The 17,755-nt window shown below is 52.0% G+C and overlaps 5 protein-coding genes across 5 annotated transcripts; 3 read left to right on the top strand and 2 right to left on the bottom strand.

Annotated features, from left to right (window-relative positions):
* Window positions 1–20: 20 nt before the first annotated feature.
* On the top strand, window positions 21–2,561 carry QC761_117700 (uncharacterized protein). The gene is given in 6 exon segments (XM_062875056.1): window positions 21–449; window positions 465–657; window positions 708–748; window positions 799–973; window positions 1,095–1,434; window positions 1,508–2,561. 6 exon segments carry the CDS (start codon window positions 401–403, stop codon window positions 2,492–2,494), a joined length of 1,785 nt encoding a protein of 594 aa, XP_062738285.1. The 5' UTR covers window positions 21–400; the 3' UTR covers window positions 2,495–2,561.
* A 342-nt stretch (window positions 2,562–2,903) lies between these two features.
* Window positions 2,904–9,891, bottom strand: QC761_117690 (uncharacterized protein; the record flags this gene model as incomplete). Its single annotated transcript, XM_062875055.1, has 9 exons — window positions 2,904–5,790; window positions 5,852–7,016; window positions 7,081–7,574; window positions 7,627–7,801; window positions 7,865–8,636; window positions 8,701–8,826; window positions 8,881–9,139; window positions 9,195–9,340; window positions 9,397–9,891. The coding sequence occupies 9 exons, from the start codon at window positions 9,889–9,891 to the stop codon at window positions 2,904–2,906; spliced, it is 6,519 nt and encodes a 2,172-aa protein (XP_062738284.1).
* Window positions 9,892–11,103: 1,212 nt separating this feature from the next.
* Window positions 11,104–11,676, top strand: QC761_117685 (uncharacterized protein; the record flags this gene model as incomplete). Its single annotated transcript, XM_062875054.1, has 1 exon — window positions 11,104–11,676. One exon carries the CDS (start codon window positions 11,104–11,106, stop codon window positions 11,674–11,676), a length of 573 nt encoding a protein of 190 aa, XP_062738283.1.
* Window positions 11,677–11,986: 310 nt separating this feature from the next.
* QC761_117680 (uncharacterized protein) lies at window positions 11,987–14,095 on the top strand (the record flags this gene model as incomplete). The annotated part of the gene is made up of 1 exon (XM_062875053.1): window positions 11,987–14,095. The coding sequence occupies one exon, from the start codon at window positions 11,987–11,989 to the stop codon at window positions 14,093–14,095; it is 2,109 nt and encodes a 702-aa protein (XP_062738282.1).
* Window positions 14,096–14,216: 121 nt separating this feature from the next.
* QC761_117675 (uncharacterized protein) lies at window positions 14,217–14,627 on the bottom strand (the record flags this gene model as incomplete). Its single annotated transcript, XM_062875052.1, has 1 exon — window positions 14,217–14,627. One exon carries the CDS (start codon window positions 14,625–14,627, stop codon window positions 14,217–14,219), a length of 411 nt encoding a protein of 136 aa, XP_062738281.1.
* Window positions 14,628–17,755: the final 3,128 nt, after the last annotated feature.

The following is a 17,755-nucleotide window of genomic DNA, read 5'->3' as shown; positions in this document are numbered from 1 at the left end:
GACTATGAAGGTGGTGGTGACATATCACCTGTCACGCACTGTTCGGCACAATGATGAGGAAGCATTTTGGGCCGTTGGTATCCCAAGCATATAGGACCACCCACAAGTTCCATTGGTTGCCACACCATGTTGGTTATGGGGACGCATCAATAGTTTGATCGTGTTTATGTAAGGGTCACCGGTTGTGTAACCTGTGTACCGAACCTAACTGTCGGATATGCTTCTGCGTGTTGGGTGTTGGTGGTGGATATATGTAGGGATATATGAGGACACCCACTCAAAGGATGGAAGTCTAGTTTATATAGATGGTGTCTTGTGCGTTGTTGATTGTATTGTGGCTTTTGTCGATGATCTCTGCTCAAGGTACCTTGGTTTGTTTTGAAACCTTCTATATCATACAATGACACTCTCTGCGGAGCCTAACGGGTTGAATGGACATGGCGTCAATGGCAATGGCGTCAATGGCAATGGCGTCAATGGTCATGAGTCTAGGCCTTTCGTTTTGAAGGATACACCTGTTGAAAATCTCCGTCCGCTTCGAGTTATCGTTGTTGGCGCTGGATTCTCCGGGATACTGGCTGCGATTAGGATCCCCGAACGACTGAGAAATGTGGAAATGGTGGTGTATGAGAAGGCGGATGGCGTTGGGGGAGTGTGGTAAGTCCTCCATATACCTGATCTCAAGTTCTGTTGTCCAACAAGTCCAGGCATGCGAATAGATATCCCGGGGTGGCCTGTGATGTTCCTTGTAAGTCAGTTGCTCTCGTACCACCAAGAATGGCAGCCAACAAAAGACAGCATACTCCTATCAGTACACCTTCGCCCCAAACCCCAACTGGAGCGCGCTTTATGCCCCTGGTAGCGAGATACGGGAGTATCTTGAAGATGTAGCTACCCGCTTTGGGGCAATGAGATTCATCAAACTCAGTCATCGAGTGGAAGGTGGTGAATGGGATAACATGGCCAAAAAATGGTTTGTGTTTTTGCCCCCTTTTCCACATTAGCACGTTAAGACATTGCCCTTTCGCCGCATCAGCAGATTGACAAAATACCCTCCCCTTCCGGTTTGATCACCTTACTAACGTTTGGCAAAGGTACGTCAAAGTCCACAATATAACAACCGGCGAGACCTTCACCGACAGCGCCAACATCCTCGTCACAGCCCGCGGCCAGCTCAGCGAACCCTCCTGGCCCTCTATCCCCGGCCTGGACACCTTCACCGGCAAAATAATGCATTCTGGGGCCTGGGACACGAGCTATGACTTTAGCAACAAACGCATCGGAGTCATAGGCAACGGCTCCTCCGCGATTCAAATCATCCCCCAGCTCCAAAAGATCCCGGGCACCCAGCTGAAATGCTTCATGCGCTCGCCAACGTGGATTTCTCCGGAATTCGGTGACCAAGCCATGGCAGAACTCGGCTTCGACCCCAAGGTCACAAAATGTATATCCATCGATCCCTCCCCCCTTTTGGGCCAGCTCTGATATGTTTCCAGTCTCTGAAGAGCAAAAGTCCACCCTCCGCTCCGACCCTCAACTCTTCCTCAAATTCCGCAAAGTCTTTGAAGACCTAGGCAACACAATCCAGTCAACTACCCTCCTCTCCCACCCGGACCAGATCTCTTCCCAAGCCTTCTTCCACTCGTCCATGACAGCCAAACTCTCCTCCCGCCCCGATTTACTCCGGCTCATAATCCCCACCTTCGCCCCCGGCTGCCGTCGCGTAACCCCCGGCCCCGGATTTCTGGATTCCCTCCTCGAGCCAAACGTAACCGTGATCCCCTCCCCCATAACATCCATCACCCCCACTGGCATCGTCACCTCTCCCTCTTCCCACCATAAATTCGACGCCATAATCTGCGCCACCGGCTTCAACGTCGGCACCGCACCCCCCTTCCCCCTCTTAGGGCGCAACTCCCTCACCCTATCCCAACACTGGTTCCACCACCCCGAAACTTACCTCTCAATCACAACCCACAACTTCCCCAACCTCTTCTTCCTCTTCGGCCCCAACTCCGCCATCGGCTTCGGCTCCCTCACCAAAATCCTCGAAGCCCTAGTCGACTACCTAACCTCTTACATCCGCAAGCTCCAAAAAGAAGACTACGCCTCCATCGAGCCCAAACCCGAACGCGTCGCCGATTTCGAGTCCTACACCCAGGCTTACTTCAAGAACACGGTCTACATGGACAAGTGTCATTCCTGGTACAAAAGGGGGGATAGGATCGTCGGTCTATGGCCGGGGAGCACGCTCCATGCTTTGGAGACGCTCAGGAGTCCGAGGTGGGAGGACTATGACTATGAGGGGTTGGAAGATGGGAATAATAGACTGGTGTGGTTGGGGAATGGGTGGAGTGTGACCCAGACTGTAACGAAGGGGGGGAAGAGAGGGGGTGATCCGAGTTGGTATTTGAATGAGGATGAGGCTGAGATCCCCAAAGAGGGGAGGCCGGAGGAGAACGAGAGGTTGGGGAGGAGGCCTTGGAGCTATTAGGGGTGGTTCATACCTACTGTCTTGTCACCTAGTTTTTGATACAATGCCCTCGTTCCTTCCCGTCTTGCTTCTAGGTTACTTCCTCTTTCCTCTTTGATGCTTTCCTTTCTGCTCCTTCCCCATCTGCCATACCGTGCCTTCCTTTTGTGCCCATCTGTTCCCTGCTCCTTCCCTACCTATGTCATCGCTCCTTCCATTTCTGCTCGAGCCCCTTCCCTGTCCACTCCTGGGCTCATCCCTTTGACAGATCCCCACATTTGCACATTATCACATTATCACATTCCCCTCTTTTCACCTTTCACAACCATTTCAACAAACCAAAGTTATATATCCATTCTTTCTACATCTAAATCTATAAAACTCCCCCATCTCCATCAACATCATACAAACTGACAATATCATACACCCTCTACTCCCACCTACAAACCAACTCTTCCCTCACCTCCCCTCCTCCCTCTCCCCTGACACAAACAGCCGGCGCGACCCCCTCACAAGTCAGCGCCCCAACCACCATCCCTGGCCTCTCCATTCCCTCATACCCATTCACACTCCCCGCCAAAAAGTCACACCGCCTCCCATACGCCATAACCCCCTTATAGCTCGTCTCCAATCCCGATGTCCCATTCCCACTCATCACCCAATCCGGCTCCACACCGCCCATCCGAACAACCGTCCCGTTAACATCCCCGCTAAACCCACTAACCACAAACCCTCCCTTCGCATCCCTCTCCGAATAAATCTCATACACGGCATCAACATGCTCGGGATCCTCCGTCACCGTCTCCGTCGACGATGGTGGTGAAGCAACTCTGTTGGCGCCACTGTCGGGCTCATCAACTGGGTTTGGCTCCAAGCCCCCTCCGCCACCGGTATACTGCCACTGACAAGTCCCACTCGCACAACAAGCTGGCGAGTTCTTGGAGCACCCATCCCCGTTCTTGGGACAGTCACACTTGGGACAGGAGGCATTGTGACAGCATGCAGGAGACTGTTCATCGCAACCAGTGTCGCCGCATCGGCAGGGGTTGCCACGGTCAAGCTTGCACTTGTCGTCACATTCCGGGGAAGGGGTAGGTGTGCCACCCCCGCCACGGGTGGTGGTCGGTTTGTTAGGACCCGGGATGTGGGTGACAGGGACGGGGTTGCCGGCGTTGGGATCTTTGGGGTCCATATAATCGGGCGGGATACCGGATGGCTTTGGTCGGCAGAAGAACCCGGTACAGAGCTTGCCGCCGCAGTTGTTGGACTGGCAGGTTGGGGAAGGTGTGGGTTTGGGCTGGTAGTCAATGGACTTTTCTGCGCCGGAGCCGCCGGGAGTAAAAGGACAGCTACCACCACTGCCGGCTTGTCTCTTGCTGTTGGGTGGAGGTGCCGGATTGTTGCAGTTTACCGACTCACCAGGGTTCTCAGGGAGGGTGCTGAGCCGGTCAGGAATGTCTGGACAGGCCTTGGTGGTGTCCCAAGTTTGGCGAGTGTCATAATCAACGAGACAGTTCTTGTCTTTGACTTGGCCGTTCCAGATTACCGGCTTACTCTGAGCCAAGATGGGAAAGTTCTTTTCCCTCTGAGCGTTCCAGAAGCCATATCTTCGGTGGAAAAGCCGAATCAGTTTCTTGACATTGGCTGGCTCCTCGAGCTGCGTCTGCCACTTAGACGGAAGGGAGCGCCAGTAGGCCGCCAAACCCGCAACTTGAGGCGCTGCTGCTGAGGTGCCAGACGCCATATTTCTAGAATACTTGTCGCCTGCGGCGTTGGGGTCGCTGGTGCATGGGACGTTTTCGCCCGGGGCGAAGGTGGTCATGTAATTGGATGTCTGGCCCCTGGTGTATTCGATACCGATGTTTTGAGTGGCACCGACCACAATGAGGTTCTTTATCTCTCCATAAGGGTTTCTTTTCTTGTCTGAACTGGCGAAGCGAGCTGGAAACCGGCTGATTTCCCTGCCCTCATCGTGTGCGTGGTTACCCGATGAGGCCACAAGCACAACACCCATTTTGTCCAGTTCGGTCAAGACCCAGTGGGTAGATTGGAGGGTGGCCGGAATGGCCTTCCCCGGAGGGTACGACCACGACATGTTGATGACTGCCTTCTTTGCGTTTCCCCTGAGATGTATATCTCGAAACGCAGCCATCAGATGGGCAATGCCGCGCTCGCGTACAAAATTCGGGTTGAAATAGGGGTCATCGGTAGACCATAGCTTCGTCTCGAACCAAACACCTCGACACTTCTTGCAGATGCCCAGCTTCGCTCCGATGGCATATGCAGCGACACAGGTGCCATGAAAGGCATCTGCCTTGTCGTTTTCGACGTCGTATTTGCCTCCTGGAAGCACGATATCGAGTTCACCCTGAAATCCCTCAGATGCCTTGAACTCGGGATGATCGGTCCACACCCTCGCCTCGCCCGTCACGTAGATGGTGTGTTCCGTGCTTCCTCCTTGGTCATCCCACTGATACAGATAGGGATTGGCAAGATTGCTGTAGTCGTATGAATCTGTACCCGCTTCTCGCCAGTTCCAGCCTTTGGGGAGCGACACGATAGATGACGCCCAAAAATTCGTGGCCGTAGTCGTGCGGGCTCTTTTGAACAGAGGAGACGCGAGCGACGTCCAACCGTCATCATCGTGAGTAATACCCTCGGAATGAGCGGGTAGCGCCATCTCACCGTTGATATTCCCTGACCTGTCCGGTCCATTGCCAGCATTGTTCCAGTCTTGGTAATAGTAGGCGTCGTTCACAAAGGGTGAACTCTTCAACCTCTTCATGGTCTCCTCGTCTAGCAGAGGCACCCACCAGTAACCGACAATGTTCAACTCCGGGACGCCGATCGTCTCGTATTTTCCGGCATACGCGCTGAGCAAGGACGGAATATCGCCCGCGCTCTTGGGATCCTTGGGATACACAATGGCATTCTTGCCGCAGCCATTGCCGTTGCCGTTCTGTCGTGGGTTCAAAAGACTGGGATCATCGCCGTCTCGGGCTTTTACTCTCGGCTTTGGCGTGCACGACTCTATCGCAGTCGACACAGTCCTCGTGTTCTGGTCCGTCACGTCACAGCCCCTGACCGTCTCGCACTGTCGCGAGGTGGCGGTGGCTGTTGTCCGGGTTGAGTCTTCTGCAATCTTGGTCACAGAAAAGATGGTTGTTGTCGTGCAGAGCGATGCCGACTTGGTGGTGCAGCTCGTAGGTTCGTTGGAGTATGTAAGTTTCCTGTCACGGCCAATGGTGATTTCTGGCCATGGCGGCAGTGTGCCTTCAACCTTGAAGGGAAACTTTATGAAGGGCGGCGGAGGCCCTCTGTTTTGCCATGTTAGTTCTCAGATCTCGTCTAGAGATTCGATATGAAGAAGCAACTTACGGAGGATAGATACCAGGCGGCAACGTCCACTTCCACCCCCCAATCTTGATATTATCCCAGCGAATGCAGAAAAAGAAAAACCAAAGCTTGCAAGATGTGAAAGTACCGTCATCCTCGGGCTCTGACTCTTCGACTTCTCTCTCCACGGGCGTGATCTCTCCAGGCGGCCACGTAGTCCACACTGGGAGAGGCTCGTCACTGGTTGTTGATTCCGAAGGGCCAGGTGTTGGCTCCGGGAATCGAGGAAAGTCCCAAACTGATGATACAGTGCAGTCAACTGTAAACACACCCGCTGACGGTCCCAGAAACGTCACCACCTTTGTTGTTGGGCACGAGAACCCAAACTTGAACTCTGTCGGAGTAGGACAGTCTACCGTGAGAGTCATGCGAGGTGTGTTGAAGGATATCTCGCTTGACGGAGGACACTGGTATGTCTGTGGGTGTACAATGGCCGGAAATGTCAAGGTCGTGACCGTGGCCGCGGAGGCCGTTACCATCGTCGACCATGGGGTGTGGAAAGCCTGGCCGACGCCGCCACTCGGGATAGGGCTAGGATTACCCCATGGTCCATCATACTCCCAGTCCTCTGGCGGACCGCGGTTGACATCAGGCCAGGGCGGAAGGAATACTTGACGGGTGGTGGTGCCGCCATTGCCATCAGGGAGAGGAACTCCAATGGGCGGGATCTCAACTCTGGGGGTCGCTATGAAGCCGCCTCCGCCCTGCCCTCGCGTGACGTTGACATTGGAGTAAGGCAGGCCACTATTTTTCGGGATGGTAATGGGCGGTACAGTGATAGTAATGGTGGTTGTAGTGGTATAAAAAGTCGTGATAACCTGTCCCCCGGGGCCGGTTGAAGAGCCCTGACGACCGTATTCCAGCGATGTGGTGTATTCAGACGGAGATATGGTGGTGTCTTGGCCCAGGGTGCTCGTGGGTAATACGAGAACGCAAGGCGGCGAGCAGGCAGCCGTTGGTCTGTCCCAGATCTCCGGACCAACATATACAACACTGATATTGTCAGAGCCGTCCAAGGGAAGCCAAACACTGACCTCGGTGGTGAAGCCGCTATCTCTTGTTAGCCTGCTGATATTTCCTTCTTGTTGGGTAGCCGACGAATTTGACTTACCGCTGGTTAGATTCATTCCTGAAGATATTCGTGTCGCTAGGTGAGTGGCATCAGTATGAAGCTCGACCGCAACATCAGGTCCAACAGACTCACTCAATACCCGAGGCAATATTGACCGTCCCTACAGTGAAGAGGTTGAAGATGGCCACATTTTTCGACCCTTTGACTTCCAGAATCTTGTCCTGGCAGTCAAACGTCTCGAGACAGTCCTGATAGTAGTCCTGGAAGAAGCTGTACAACCCAGACCCATGAATAGTGATGTTCTCCGAGTCAATGATGCGCAGACCCCAGCCAGCTTTACAGCTGTCCGTGGTGCATTCCAAAAATGACGGGTCTGCCGCCATGGGCCTCGCGCCATCGAATGGGTAAGGTGCCACAGGGTTGGGCTGATAGTAAGGCGTCTCCGACTGAATATGGCCGAGGTAGACGTTCTTCGCCTTGTTCAACTGGTACTGATACATGACGCAGTGTTCTGATCCAGTGCCATAGAACCATGTCGGCTCTTGGGACTCAATCAAGGTACATCTCGCGGCATAAAGACTGATCTGGTTGATGAGCTTGTCAGGAGAGTCATAGACAACCATGTCATTGTCACTGCACGTCGGTTAGTCTTGAAGTGTCCATCCGAAAATAAATCAGTACTCACTGATCTGCTACCCAAACCCAGACGTTCTCAAAGTACCCCGAGGCCTGCGCAGTCACATGGAGGAGCATAGACGCGCATATGCATTGATCGTTGAAACCACCCTTGGGACAGTTGTCAATGTCAAGGTCAGTCCCTATGCCGCCTCCCACACGCACATGCGAATCCCACATGCCAGCTATCAACATACCAAGTTTAGATTAGTACCGCCATCGCCAGGTAGAAAAGGAGGAATCCTCACCAGCTCCTTGCTCATCCCCAGCAACATTCCATTCCACCAAAATTGCACCCGCCGTGGCCCCCTTGACCGTGAACAACATGTCCGTAATCTCCATCGTTCCCAAGTCTCCCCTGTTTCCAACCCTAACCATCACCCTCGGGGCGTTCATATCAGCAAAGTAAAACCCGCTCCCTTGTATCTGCGACCAACTGGAACCAACCACTCTGCTGCCCGTGGGGATAAACACTGTCCCGCCCACCTGGTAAATACCTGCCGGGAAATAGGCAATCTGGCTGTTGGCCTTGGCTTTGAGCAAGAAGGCGTTGATAGCGAGGGTCTGATCGCCGGTGCCATCGTTCTTGATGCCTTCTTTGGTAGCAACAAGGAAGTTTTCGGGGCTAAAGTCGGCGTATTGAGGGCGAGACTTGGTGAACAGCTTCTTGTCGTCTCCCAACAACCCGGCGGCTTTGGAAGGGGCTTTCACGGGTCCGGTCTCGGATGACCCCTTGTCCCCATTGTAGCGACGGCCGTGGGCCCAGAGGTCAATGGTTGTGGTGTCAGATGTGCCGGAGAGAAGGGAGGGACCGTTGTCCACTTGAACGACTTGGGCGACGTTGGAGATCTTGACATTATCGAGAACGATGTTGGGGGATTGTTCGTGGGAGTTTGTCAGGATGCCGATTGGAGTGTTGGTAATGGAGGAATCGATTACCGAGATGGAGCCAATGCCTTGTCCTGTGGCTCCTCCACGGCCGCTGATGTTGAAGGCAATGGCGCTGTCTTTGACTTCAATCTGAGGTGGGCAATGTTAGTTGGAGAATGTCTGGAATGAGCCCTGAGGAAAGAGGGAGCCTTACCCCTTGCCAGTTAAACCCCCAATCCCAGATCATCTGAACGGCTGTCAGGCAGCCGTTAAACTTCAGGTTGCGTGCCGTGTATTGCTGAGACCCAGCACGCCAACCAACAGCTCCTCCATTGAAGGTCTAAGAAAGTGGTGTCAGCTTTGTCACCCGGAAATCATTGCAAACGAAACATACCAGATCAGCAACAAAACCACCAGACCCGTTCTCGGTAAAGATTCCCACGGCAGTTGTCGTTTCATCATCCGTGGCTTTGGGCATGTTGAAGACCAAGTTCTCCAACGAAGTTGCCTGCGACACCTGCCAATGAATACCAGTGGGAACCAGGGGCTGGTCATTGTCGGCCGTGGAGATGGGCATCTTCGTCAGGTCAAAGATGAAGTTCCGGATCTGACGGAAGAATTGGTTTTGGTTGATGTACCAGTTTTGGCCGCCCCTAAATGGCGGTCAGGTCATGTGCTGGGAGCGAAGAGTCAAAGATATCAACATACCCTCCGGGAATATACGGATCAGCATCGAAGAGGGCAATTCCTTTGAACGACTTGCATCCCTCGATGGTTGGTGGATCGTGCGGATCACCAATGAACTGTGAGTAGTATAGCTGGACAATGGGGCTGCAGATTTTGTACGTGCCCGGCTGTGTTCTGTCAGTCTCCCATCTTTTGATATCAGTGGTGAAGTCGAGGTACTCACGGGGAAGTAGATGATGGCTCCCTGAGTGAAAGTGTTGCCACACTCCAGCCCACAGCGGTTGCCATCCTGTACGGCGGCATTTATGGCCTCTGAAGCATCGCTCTCACCAGTGTTGTCAGCACCGTAATCAGCAACAACATCACGGTAGAACTTGTAGTTGCTTCCGCCAGCATGCGGTTGTATTCCCAAGGGACCAAGTGTGGTAAGCCAGTAATCGGAAGCCCGCTTGTGAAGTGGGGCCGAGCCACGACTCAACAGAGTCCGGGTGTTGTTGAGATATAGGGCGCTTTTTGAACCTAGAGTGCCATTGAGGTGATTTTGAGGGCGGTCCCCGGCTCCGGGTGTTAGTCCTTTACCATAACCACCTCGAATGACTTTGTTGGCTCGGAGGTTGGACATGTATTTGGCAAAGCTCTCGCTGTATCTCCAGACTGGGCCATTTTGTTTGCCCTTGTCTGGTGCTACTCCATAATAATTCTTTTGGTTGTCAACCATGTAAGGAAAGTTGGCCTGAAGTGGTTAGTCAGAGGCTTCAAAACTGTCAAGAATGGTAGCCCTCACCTGGGGTCCGTATTCAGGTACATGTGGAAAGCGTTCTGGATCCGCATAGGTCCATTCTGCTTTCAGACATCTGAAGTAAAGAAACAGAGAAAAGAGCGTGCAGAGCAGCATCTTCACCGTTGTAAATGAGTGACAGGTGAAGAGAGTTGCGGTGACCAAAAAGACTTCACAACATCATCGTATAGAGACAAGAGCTCCTTATAAGGGGCACGCAATGGGATATTTTGACGCTCAACCCTTCCCAGGCCAAATAATGGTTGGCACCATCGCGACCTCACAAGAAACTGCCTTGGGCTATCATGATCCTGCCACAAGGTCTTCGGCCGGTATTACTGATTCGGTATACATCTTTCGTGGCTAGATGAGATGGCTTGCCTTGAACGTATTCTGGCCCAATGGCGCCGTAGATTCAGTTGAGTCTATCACCCAATGGCTTCTCAGACCATCACCAACTTCAAAAAAGTCCATCTAACCTTCATTATCAGTTGTTGTGGCAAATTGCTGCTTCATGCCCTGGGCCACCAACGGCCTGGCCACCTGACCGTAGTCATATACCCGGTAGGTGAATAGATCTTCCAAGCAATCTACAATGCTTGATTCAACTACAATTTCTGAAGTTCGGACGAAACCATGGGCCTCTTCTTGTTGGCCTCACATACTGGCCGTCTGCGCCATGTTCCTGCGTCAAGATGACCGCAGCTGTCCATGCATGGATGATCTCCAGAAAGACTAAAGAACCCACCTATTATGGAAACCAATTTGATAGGATTTCATTTGGGGCTGAAATCTTGGACTTAACCATGTCCCAACAGCTCGTAAATAACTAGAATGAATGACCAACGGTTGAAAATAGAGTCTCTTTGAGGTGGAAGATCCGAGTGGCAACAGGCACCCAGGAGGTCATGGCAAATTGACGATGGCCTCGTTGATGGCTCGAACCGATTAGAGAACACTCAAGGCAGAAATTACCCTCCCTTATTACAATGTACATGTGCTGGGTTACCTTATATGGCGACTTGACTGGTGAATGAGTGAGTATAAGATGACCGTGAAGAAGCGCCATTGAAGCACTCAAATCATCCTATCCACCTCATCACCTTCCAAACACTCGCTATTGTGCTTAGTACTGTCTCCTCAATCACGACAATGTTCACTGTCACCAGTCTTCCTAAGTTGAGCCTGGCTCTCCTCATTGCTAGCAGCACCATGGTAGCCTCCCTCCCACCCAGCAACAAGCCAACTCTTCATCGGCGTGTCTGCTACGAAGGTGAAACCACCAACCTCTACTGCTACACCGAGGAACACGGCGGCATCCCTCAAGAGGTGTCAGAAGACGATATCAAATATGTTGCCTCCTACCTCCGCTCGTATGGTCGGCAGGTCCGCGCTGGCCGGCTCTTAACAATGGGCCCGGCTGAGCTCGGCACTTGTGACGAATGGACGCTTTACCAACGTGGCTCCGTCATGGTCACGGCCAAGCACCTCAACGATACGGCCAATTCGGCCGTCCTTTTCGAAGATGTCGCCACCACGATCGACGGCGGCGTGGGAGCGACGGATGCTCAAAAGGCGAAAGCCATTATTGGGTGCTTGTCTGACGGTGGCTCGCTGGGTGTCATGGTTAACAGAACCAACCCCATGTATAATTCGACTGCCTATGTCAGCAATCGTTACACGCCCACCGGAATCGTCATCAAGGTTGTGTCGAGCGGCCAGTGAGGAAGGAGGCTGTATTGCAAGTGTATCAGTGGTGGTGACGAAGGGGATGAGCGGACGAGGAAAATCAGGGCTTTTTTGTGTATTTCTGCCTTTCGACTCATTCGACTCAGGCGCTGCTGCTTTTTTGTATCTTACCTTGCTTGAGAGAATTCCATGTTTGTTTTGCGCCTTCCTTGTGCAGTTTGTTTGCCAACAACCAACGACTGCTCATGTGACGCCCACTTCAATACCCCACGATTTCATCAGCCCGAAATAGTGTGTCTGCACTATTTACCTTGCAAGTGTTTATGAAACTGCTGCGTTATCGACAATGTCATCCAACTTCAAACCGTACTGGGTGAAAGCCAACAGCCAGACGCCAGCAGCACCAGATGCGTTGGTCGTCTACATCGTCGCAAAACTCGGCCTCAACGGCACAGGCCAACACTATCCTCTGGCAGTCGTCAAACGCGAAGGCGGCCTAGTAGATTTGGATGGCGTTCAAGGCAGAGATGTCCTTTCGGCCATTCTGGGTGCTGTCACTGTCTTTTCCGACCCATCGAACCACATCGGTATCCAGTCTGAACTCTCGCTCGCCGCCCAGTTTTACCAAGATCCCAGAAATGGGCTGCATCGAACAGAGCTCTCCAACACACCAACATGGATGAGGCAGTCCATTTCTCCGCAGTGGGAATGCGGTGTGCGCGAGTTCCCGTTTATCTCGACATGTCTTGTTCTCGGCGTGGCTTTTGACAGGGAGCGCGGAGTAGGCTTGTCTGTCCTGCCTGCACCACTGGGTACTATGTTTAGCAACACAAACATGGAGTATGCGATGGCTGTGGTGGACATCACTGACTTGAACGCAATCCGGTATGGGATCATTGCCTTTCGGTCAACCGTAATGATTCACGTATCAGAACGCCCTCGAGAAGTGGATGAATACAACGACTGGGGAGACAGTGACCCTTCAGGGCCGCGCGAGCTTCGTCTAGAAGAAAATAGGACACGCGAACCCCTTTCCGCCGCTGGGTATCTGACTAAATTTGAGTACGAGGCTTGCGATGACCTGGTGAAGAAGCTCGACGAAGTTGAACTTATTGATCCGACAGTCTTGGACCTGATATGGCCGCTGACCACCGCTGCCTTGCCTGCCCTTTCCCTATTTCCGGCCGAGAAAGACGCTGAGTTGACCGCTCTCATCGACGCTTTACTTGAAAGTCAAAACCTTGATATGATATCCGAGACTCTTCTTACCCAACTTACCGGGACAGCGCACACCAAGTTTATACTTCGCCAACACCTAGAGAAGCGCTCCCAAGACATAGGCCATTTACCCAAAACAGGCCAACTACTCGGACTTGCCTTTACCAACGAACTACATCTCGACCTAGCATCTTTTAACAAGCTCTCCTCCCTCTCTGTCATCGCTGCTCTCGAAACCACCCCGGCGCCACCTGTCTCCCTCAGTCTCAACGTTGACACCCTTCACGACAGCTCAACCACCATCATCGACGCCCTCCTCACAAGACCAACCCTCAAATCTCTCTACCTTCTCCAATCACCCACCCACACTTCCGACACCCCCAACAGGACCTTCTTTTCCGCCCTCGCCACTCACCCAGGCAAACCCCTAGCCCATTTTCAGAAATTACACATTTCCGGCCTTTACTCCTCCCCTTTCATCGGCGAACCTTTTCTCCCTGTTGCATCTCGCCCATGGTTTCATTCACCCTATCCTCTCCAATATCTTTTCCTCCGTCAACGAACCCAACACCATCCCCGCCAACCCCCCATTTCCCAAGTCCACTTCCTCAACCCACTCCTCCTCACCCCTAAAAAGTTTGCGGCTGGGTTGTTGATGTATCTCCGCTCTTTGCTCACCTCCACCGATATACAACACCATAGTCGCACTTCCCTATGGGGCTTCGCCTGCTGTCCTCCCACCCTAAACGTCGACCAGAAAACAAGGGTGGAGGTTGACCCTCTCCCTTTCTATACTCCTGACCCACCAAAAGTGAGGGAACTACCAGAGGAGAGTTGGAACGTGATCGTGGAGAGAGGGATACATGTTGATGTCGGGAATAAAGGGCCGGAAGGGGAGGGGATGAGTTGGATGCCGGATTTGAAGGCTGCTTGGGTGAGGTATGCGCTTGTCAGGGTGGTCAAGCCTGGGGGGGTAAAGCTTGATCAGGATGGGGAAATAAAGGAGAGAGATGTGGAGATTGTTGATTTGGAGGGGTTTTTGTACCGGGTGGATCTAGGATTTTCTAAGGCGGATGCAGATACTGTTTGGAGGAGGATGAAGGAGTTTGAACGGGAGATGGAGGAGTGGCCGGGGCAGGGGGGGTTGGGTAAGGGGATGCCGAAGGTGGGAGTTATAGGGGAGAAGGAGGCGAGGGGGTTGTTGGCGGACTGTTTGACGGATGCGAGGAGCACATGAAGGATACCTGAGGGGAGCTAATGGGTTTAGGGGGGAGTCTTCATTTCTCTGGCGTCAAGTTGCACCTAGGCTACTCAGCATCAAAACAACACCAGCTACAAAGTCAACCACAGACCATCCTTCAGCATCTGCGAATGTCACTGTTATCAAACCGCAAAGCGCCCTCCCATCCCCACCAGTAGTACTCATAAGCAGGCATATAGTCATACACGCAGTTGATCCCGCTATAAGGGTTTGTATCCGCAACGAGGTTCCTCTGATTGGAGTACTCAGAACGTGTGTTTGAAGCAATGTTGCACCACGCAAAGTCGCGTCCGTTGCACCTCCCAACATAGCACTGTCCGCCACGAGCGGTAAGGCGAGGGCTGCCAAACAGTCTGTTGAAGGCTGCGTGATCGGCTCTGAGAGCGTCATGGCCTGGACCATCGAAGAAGAATTGGCACGTCCAGTCGCCTCTGACGGCTTGTCGTTTGGTGAGGAATTCAAGTGCGTTGATGCCCTCGGCGCTTCTGTTTGTTGCTGGAGCAGACATGGTGCCAGGGGTAATAGCCGCGAGGAAGGTTATGATCGGAGTGATCTTCTGGGGTGGTGAAGTGGTTTGTTAGCATTTTATATAGAGGGCCATTAGAGGTTGCTCTTACCATGATGGGCAGCTTTTTGAGTAGTGCTGTAATATCGAGACTCCGCTCTGAAAAGAGTATCAGAGCTAGCTAGATAATAAGATCAGTAATAAAAAAGGTGTTCTTTTCCATGGAGTTTGCCTCATTACACGTACCCCAGATAGGTACCTACCTAGGTGGACAGGGCTGTATCTTTTCTCTAAAATTTACCTACAATTTTGGCGATTCTGTTTCTGGGAGTAGATACCTATTTGCCACCACTCGGTTCTTGTTTGGGAAGGTCCTATTGTCATCGTGGTATTTGCTGTTCCCTCCCATGTAGGTTGGATGACCAGAAAATGGCCCACCCACGGACATGGACCACCACCCCCACACCAGTCACACAACCTTAATGAGATTACCCCTGAATGCTTACACTGGCCACAACAAGACTAATATTGGGTCAATTTCTATGGAAGTTATACCAAAATGTAGCTCAATCACTGTCAGAGTCAGACATTGCATCTGCTTCCCTCTTACGCCGGGTTTGAACCCGATAACGTGTGCTACGCCGCACAGGCTCGGCTGGCTCCGGCTGCTCCACATCCTCCTTGGGCACCACTTCTTCCTCCACCACCCTCCCTTCAATACGAGCCTCTTCCAGGTCACAAAGCCTTACAAACTTGGAATTCGAATCTTCTCTATTCAACTTGCGCCTCTTCTTTGCGTCCTGGGCTTTGTGGGCGTTTTGTTGGTGCCTTGCCGCATCAGCTTTGTGGATGGATGCCTCAGATCTCAGTGTAAGTATAGTACTGGTGAGAGTCCTTACTGCAAACCGTTTTCCGGCCGGCGTATGGTTCTTAAGTAGGTCCCTGACCTCCTTGGCCACCTGGGAGTCCTCCACGGTATGGAAAGTAGGTGTTTTGAAGAGAGATCCAACGGCACCATAGGGACTACCACCTGGCTTGAAGAGAGCGGTTTGCGCCTACGTATGGGCCATAATCCTGTCCCACGCCAGCCGCCGGCAATATTCTCTTTCCTGAAGCCCTGCTTGCGGGCAAGGTCATACAGCCGGACCAAGTCGACCTTGCCGTTAGGCGTACAGTTGGTGAGGGCGTCGTTTACAGCCATAAGCCTCTTATACGCCTTCTTCACACTGGAAAAGCAGCCAATATCAAGGGGTTGAAGGACGTGAGAGCAGTGGGGGGGCAGGAAAAGAAGGTAAATATTGCTCCTGTAGCACCGGATCATGAAGTCGTCAGTGGTATGTGAGCCATGGCCATCACAAATAAGAAGACGTGGTTCTGATAGGTCCTTTGGTTAAGTCCTTAGGATAAAGACCTCTTCAAGCCATCCTACGGCAAGGTCGTTGCTAGTCCAACCGTTCGATGATACGGCCACATACCAATCCTTATCGAATTGGTCCTTAAACCATTGCTTTTAAAGGTCTTGGCCTTTAAAGATTACCCCGGGGGGGAGGGCTCTCCCATCCTGGGAGATACACTCCAATATAGTAGTCCAGGTCCTTCTTCCATTCTGTTTAACGTATACAGACTTTTTGTCCCTCATTGAAGACCCCACAACCAAGCCGTTCTCTCCCTAACCTTCCATTATTCCTACTTCATCATGGTTATACCTGTTCTTAGGCTTGATCCAGTCAACGGTAGAATATAGGTCAAAGAACTTGTTGATATTCTCCGGAGTAGCTTCGTTGACTCTGGCGTAGTCAATCTTCTTTCCCACCTTCGTTTTGATACTGGGATGACGGCCAATAAAGCGGGTAACCCAGTGCTTCCCAATGGAGTAGATATCGCCTTGTTCAGCCAGTATACTGGCCGCCAGAGCTCGTACGTTGGCGTGGGTGGGAGCGTAGCCAAGGCTTTCCTGACGAAGGATCCATTGAACGATGAGGTCTTCCTGGCCCTGAGTAAGCCGCTGTTGATTTTCATGGGCCTGTTTGCAAACCTGGGTTCCTAAGATGCGGTGCCTCAGTGTAGAACGTGGAACCCCGTGCTTGTCGGACGCTTTGCGCTGGCTCATACCAGCAAGAATGTCTTGTTCGGCATCTGCGATATCTTCCTCGGTATATTTGGCCATTGATGGGTACCTGGAGCAAAAAAAAGAAAAAGAAATGGTCCATTTTTGACCTCTGGGGGTGGAATATAAAGTTGGGGGGGGCTTTCGGAGGTCCAGGGTTGTTGAGGGTTTAGTGTGGAAAATGGCACTGGTAAGTTCAAGCCAATGTGGGCCACCTCTGTGGGTGGGCCATTTTCTGGTCATCCAACCTAACTACTAGGGAACTGAACAAAGTTTGGGACTAGGGAATAAATCATCACGAGTCAGTGTTATTTTACTACCCTGCGGGTAAATCCCCATTGCCTAGCTCTTTACGATATCGAGTTTCTCTATTTTGATGTGCGTGCTTTACACCTTGCCATGCGGGCTGTGCCGTACAGAGATGCAATGGTAGCCTACAATCAACAAATCTACCTGTCTGCTGAGCCCTCTCTTCAGCTATTGGGCTTAAAGAGATGGACTTTGCTTCGATTCAGTTGAGATTCTTGAGCTAACCGTTTGATTTAATATGTGCTGCATGTGAAGTCCAGTACTGAGTTAATGCCCATCTGCTATTTATCTGCGGAAATCATGATGTTATGGAGGTCAAACAGTCGCACAGTCAAATGAATCAAGTATTCATACACGTTTTGTTGTACGGCAGCGAGGATTTGTAATAGTTGATGATATTATTAAGTACTCAAACAAACAACTCCGGAGAGCAAAAACCTTTCCTTATCCTTTCCCAGATGTGTTGGCCCAGGGCCAAAGCCCTGGAGCAATCTGGCTGCCCAATCCCGCAGGAGTATTACCTCCCACACGTTTACTACCAATGCATACCTAATGAAAGACCTTTCTATTGTGGACTGAATGCTGAGTAAAGTACGATTGCCCCCGAGATTCCCCCCTGGCTGGGTATGGGATTGGTCTGTGTCCTACAGATGACTGCTTTGATGCCACCAGGAGTTCACCAAAACGTAAGAGCAGGTGTCCAACGAAAACAAAA

This window comes from Podospora bellae-mahoneyi, assembly GCF_035222275.1.
Source record: "Podospora bellae-mahoneyi strain CBS 112042 chromosome 1 map unlocalized CBS112042p_1, whole genome shotgun sequence".
In the NCBI taxonomy this organism is placed as follows: Eukaryota; Fungi; Ascomycota; class Sordariomycetes; order Sordariales; family Podosporaceae; genus Podospora; species Podospora bellae-mahoneyi.
Note: the sequence above shows the minus strand (reverse complement) of the source record. Positions and strands in the feature narration are given on the sequence as shown.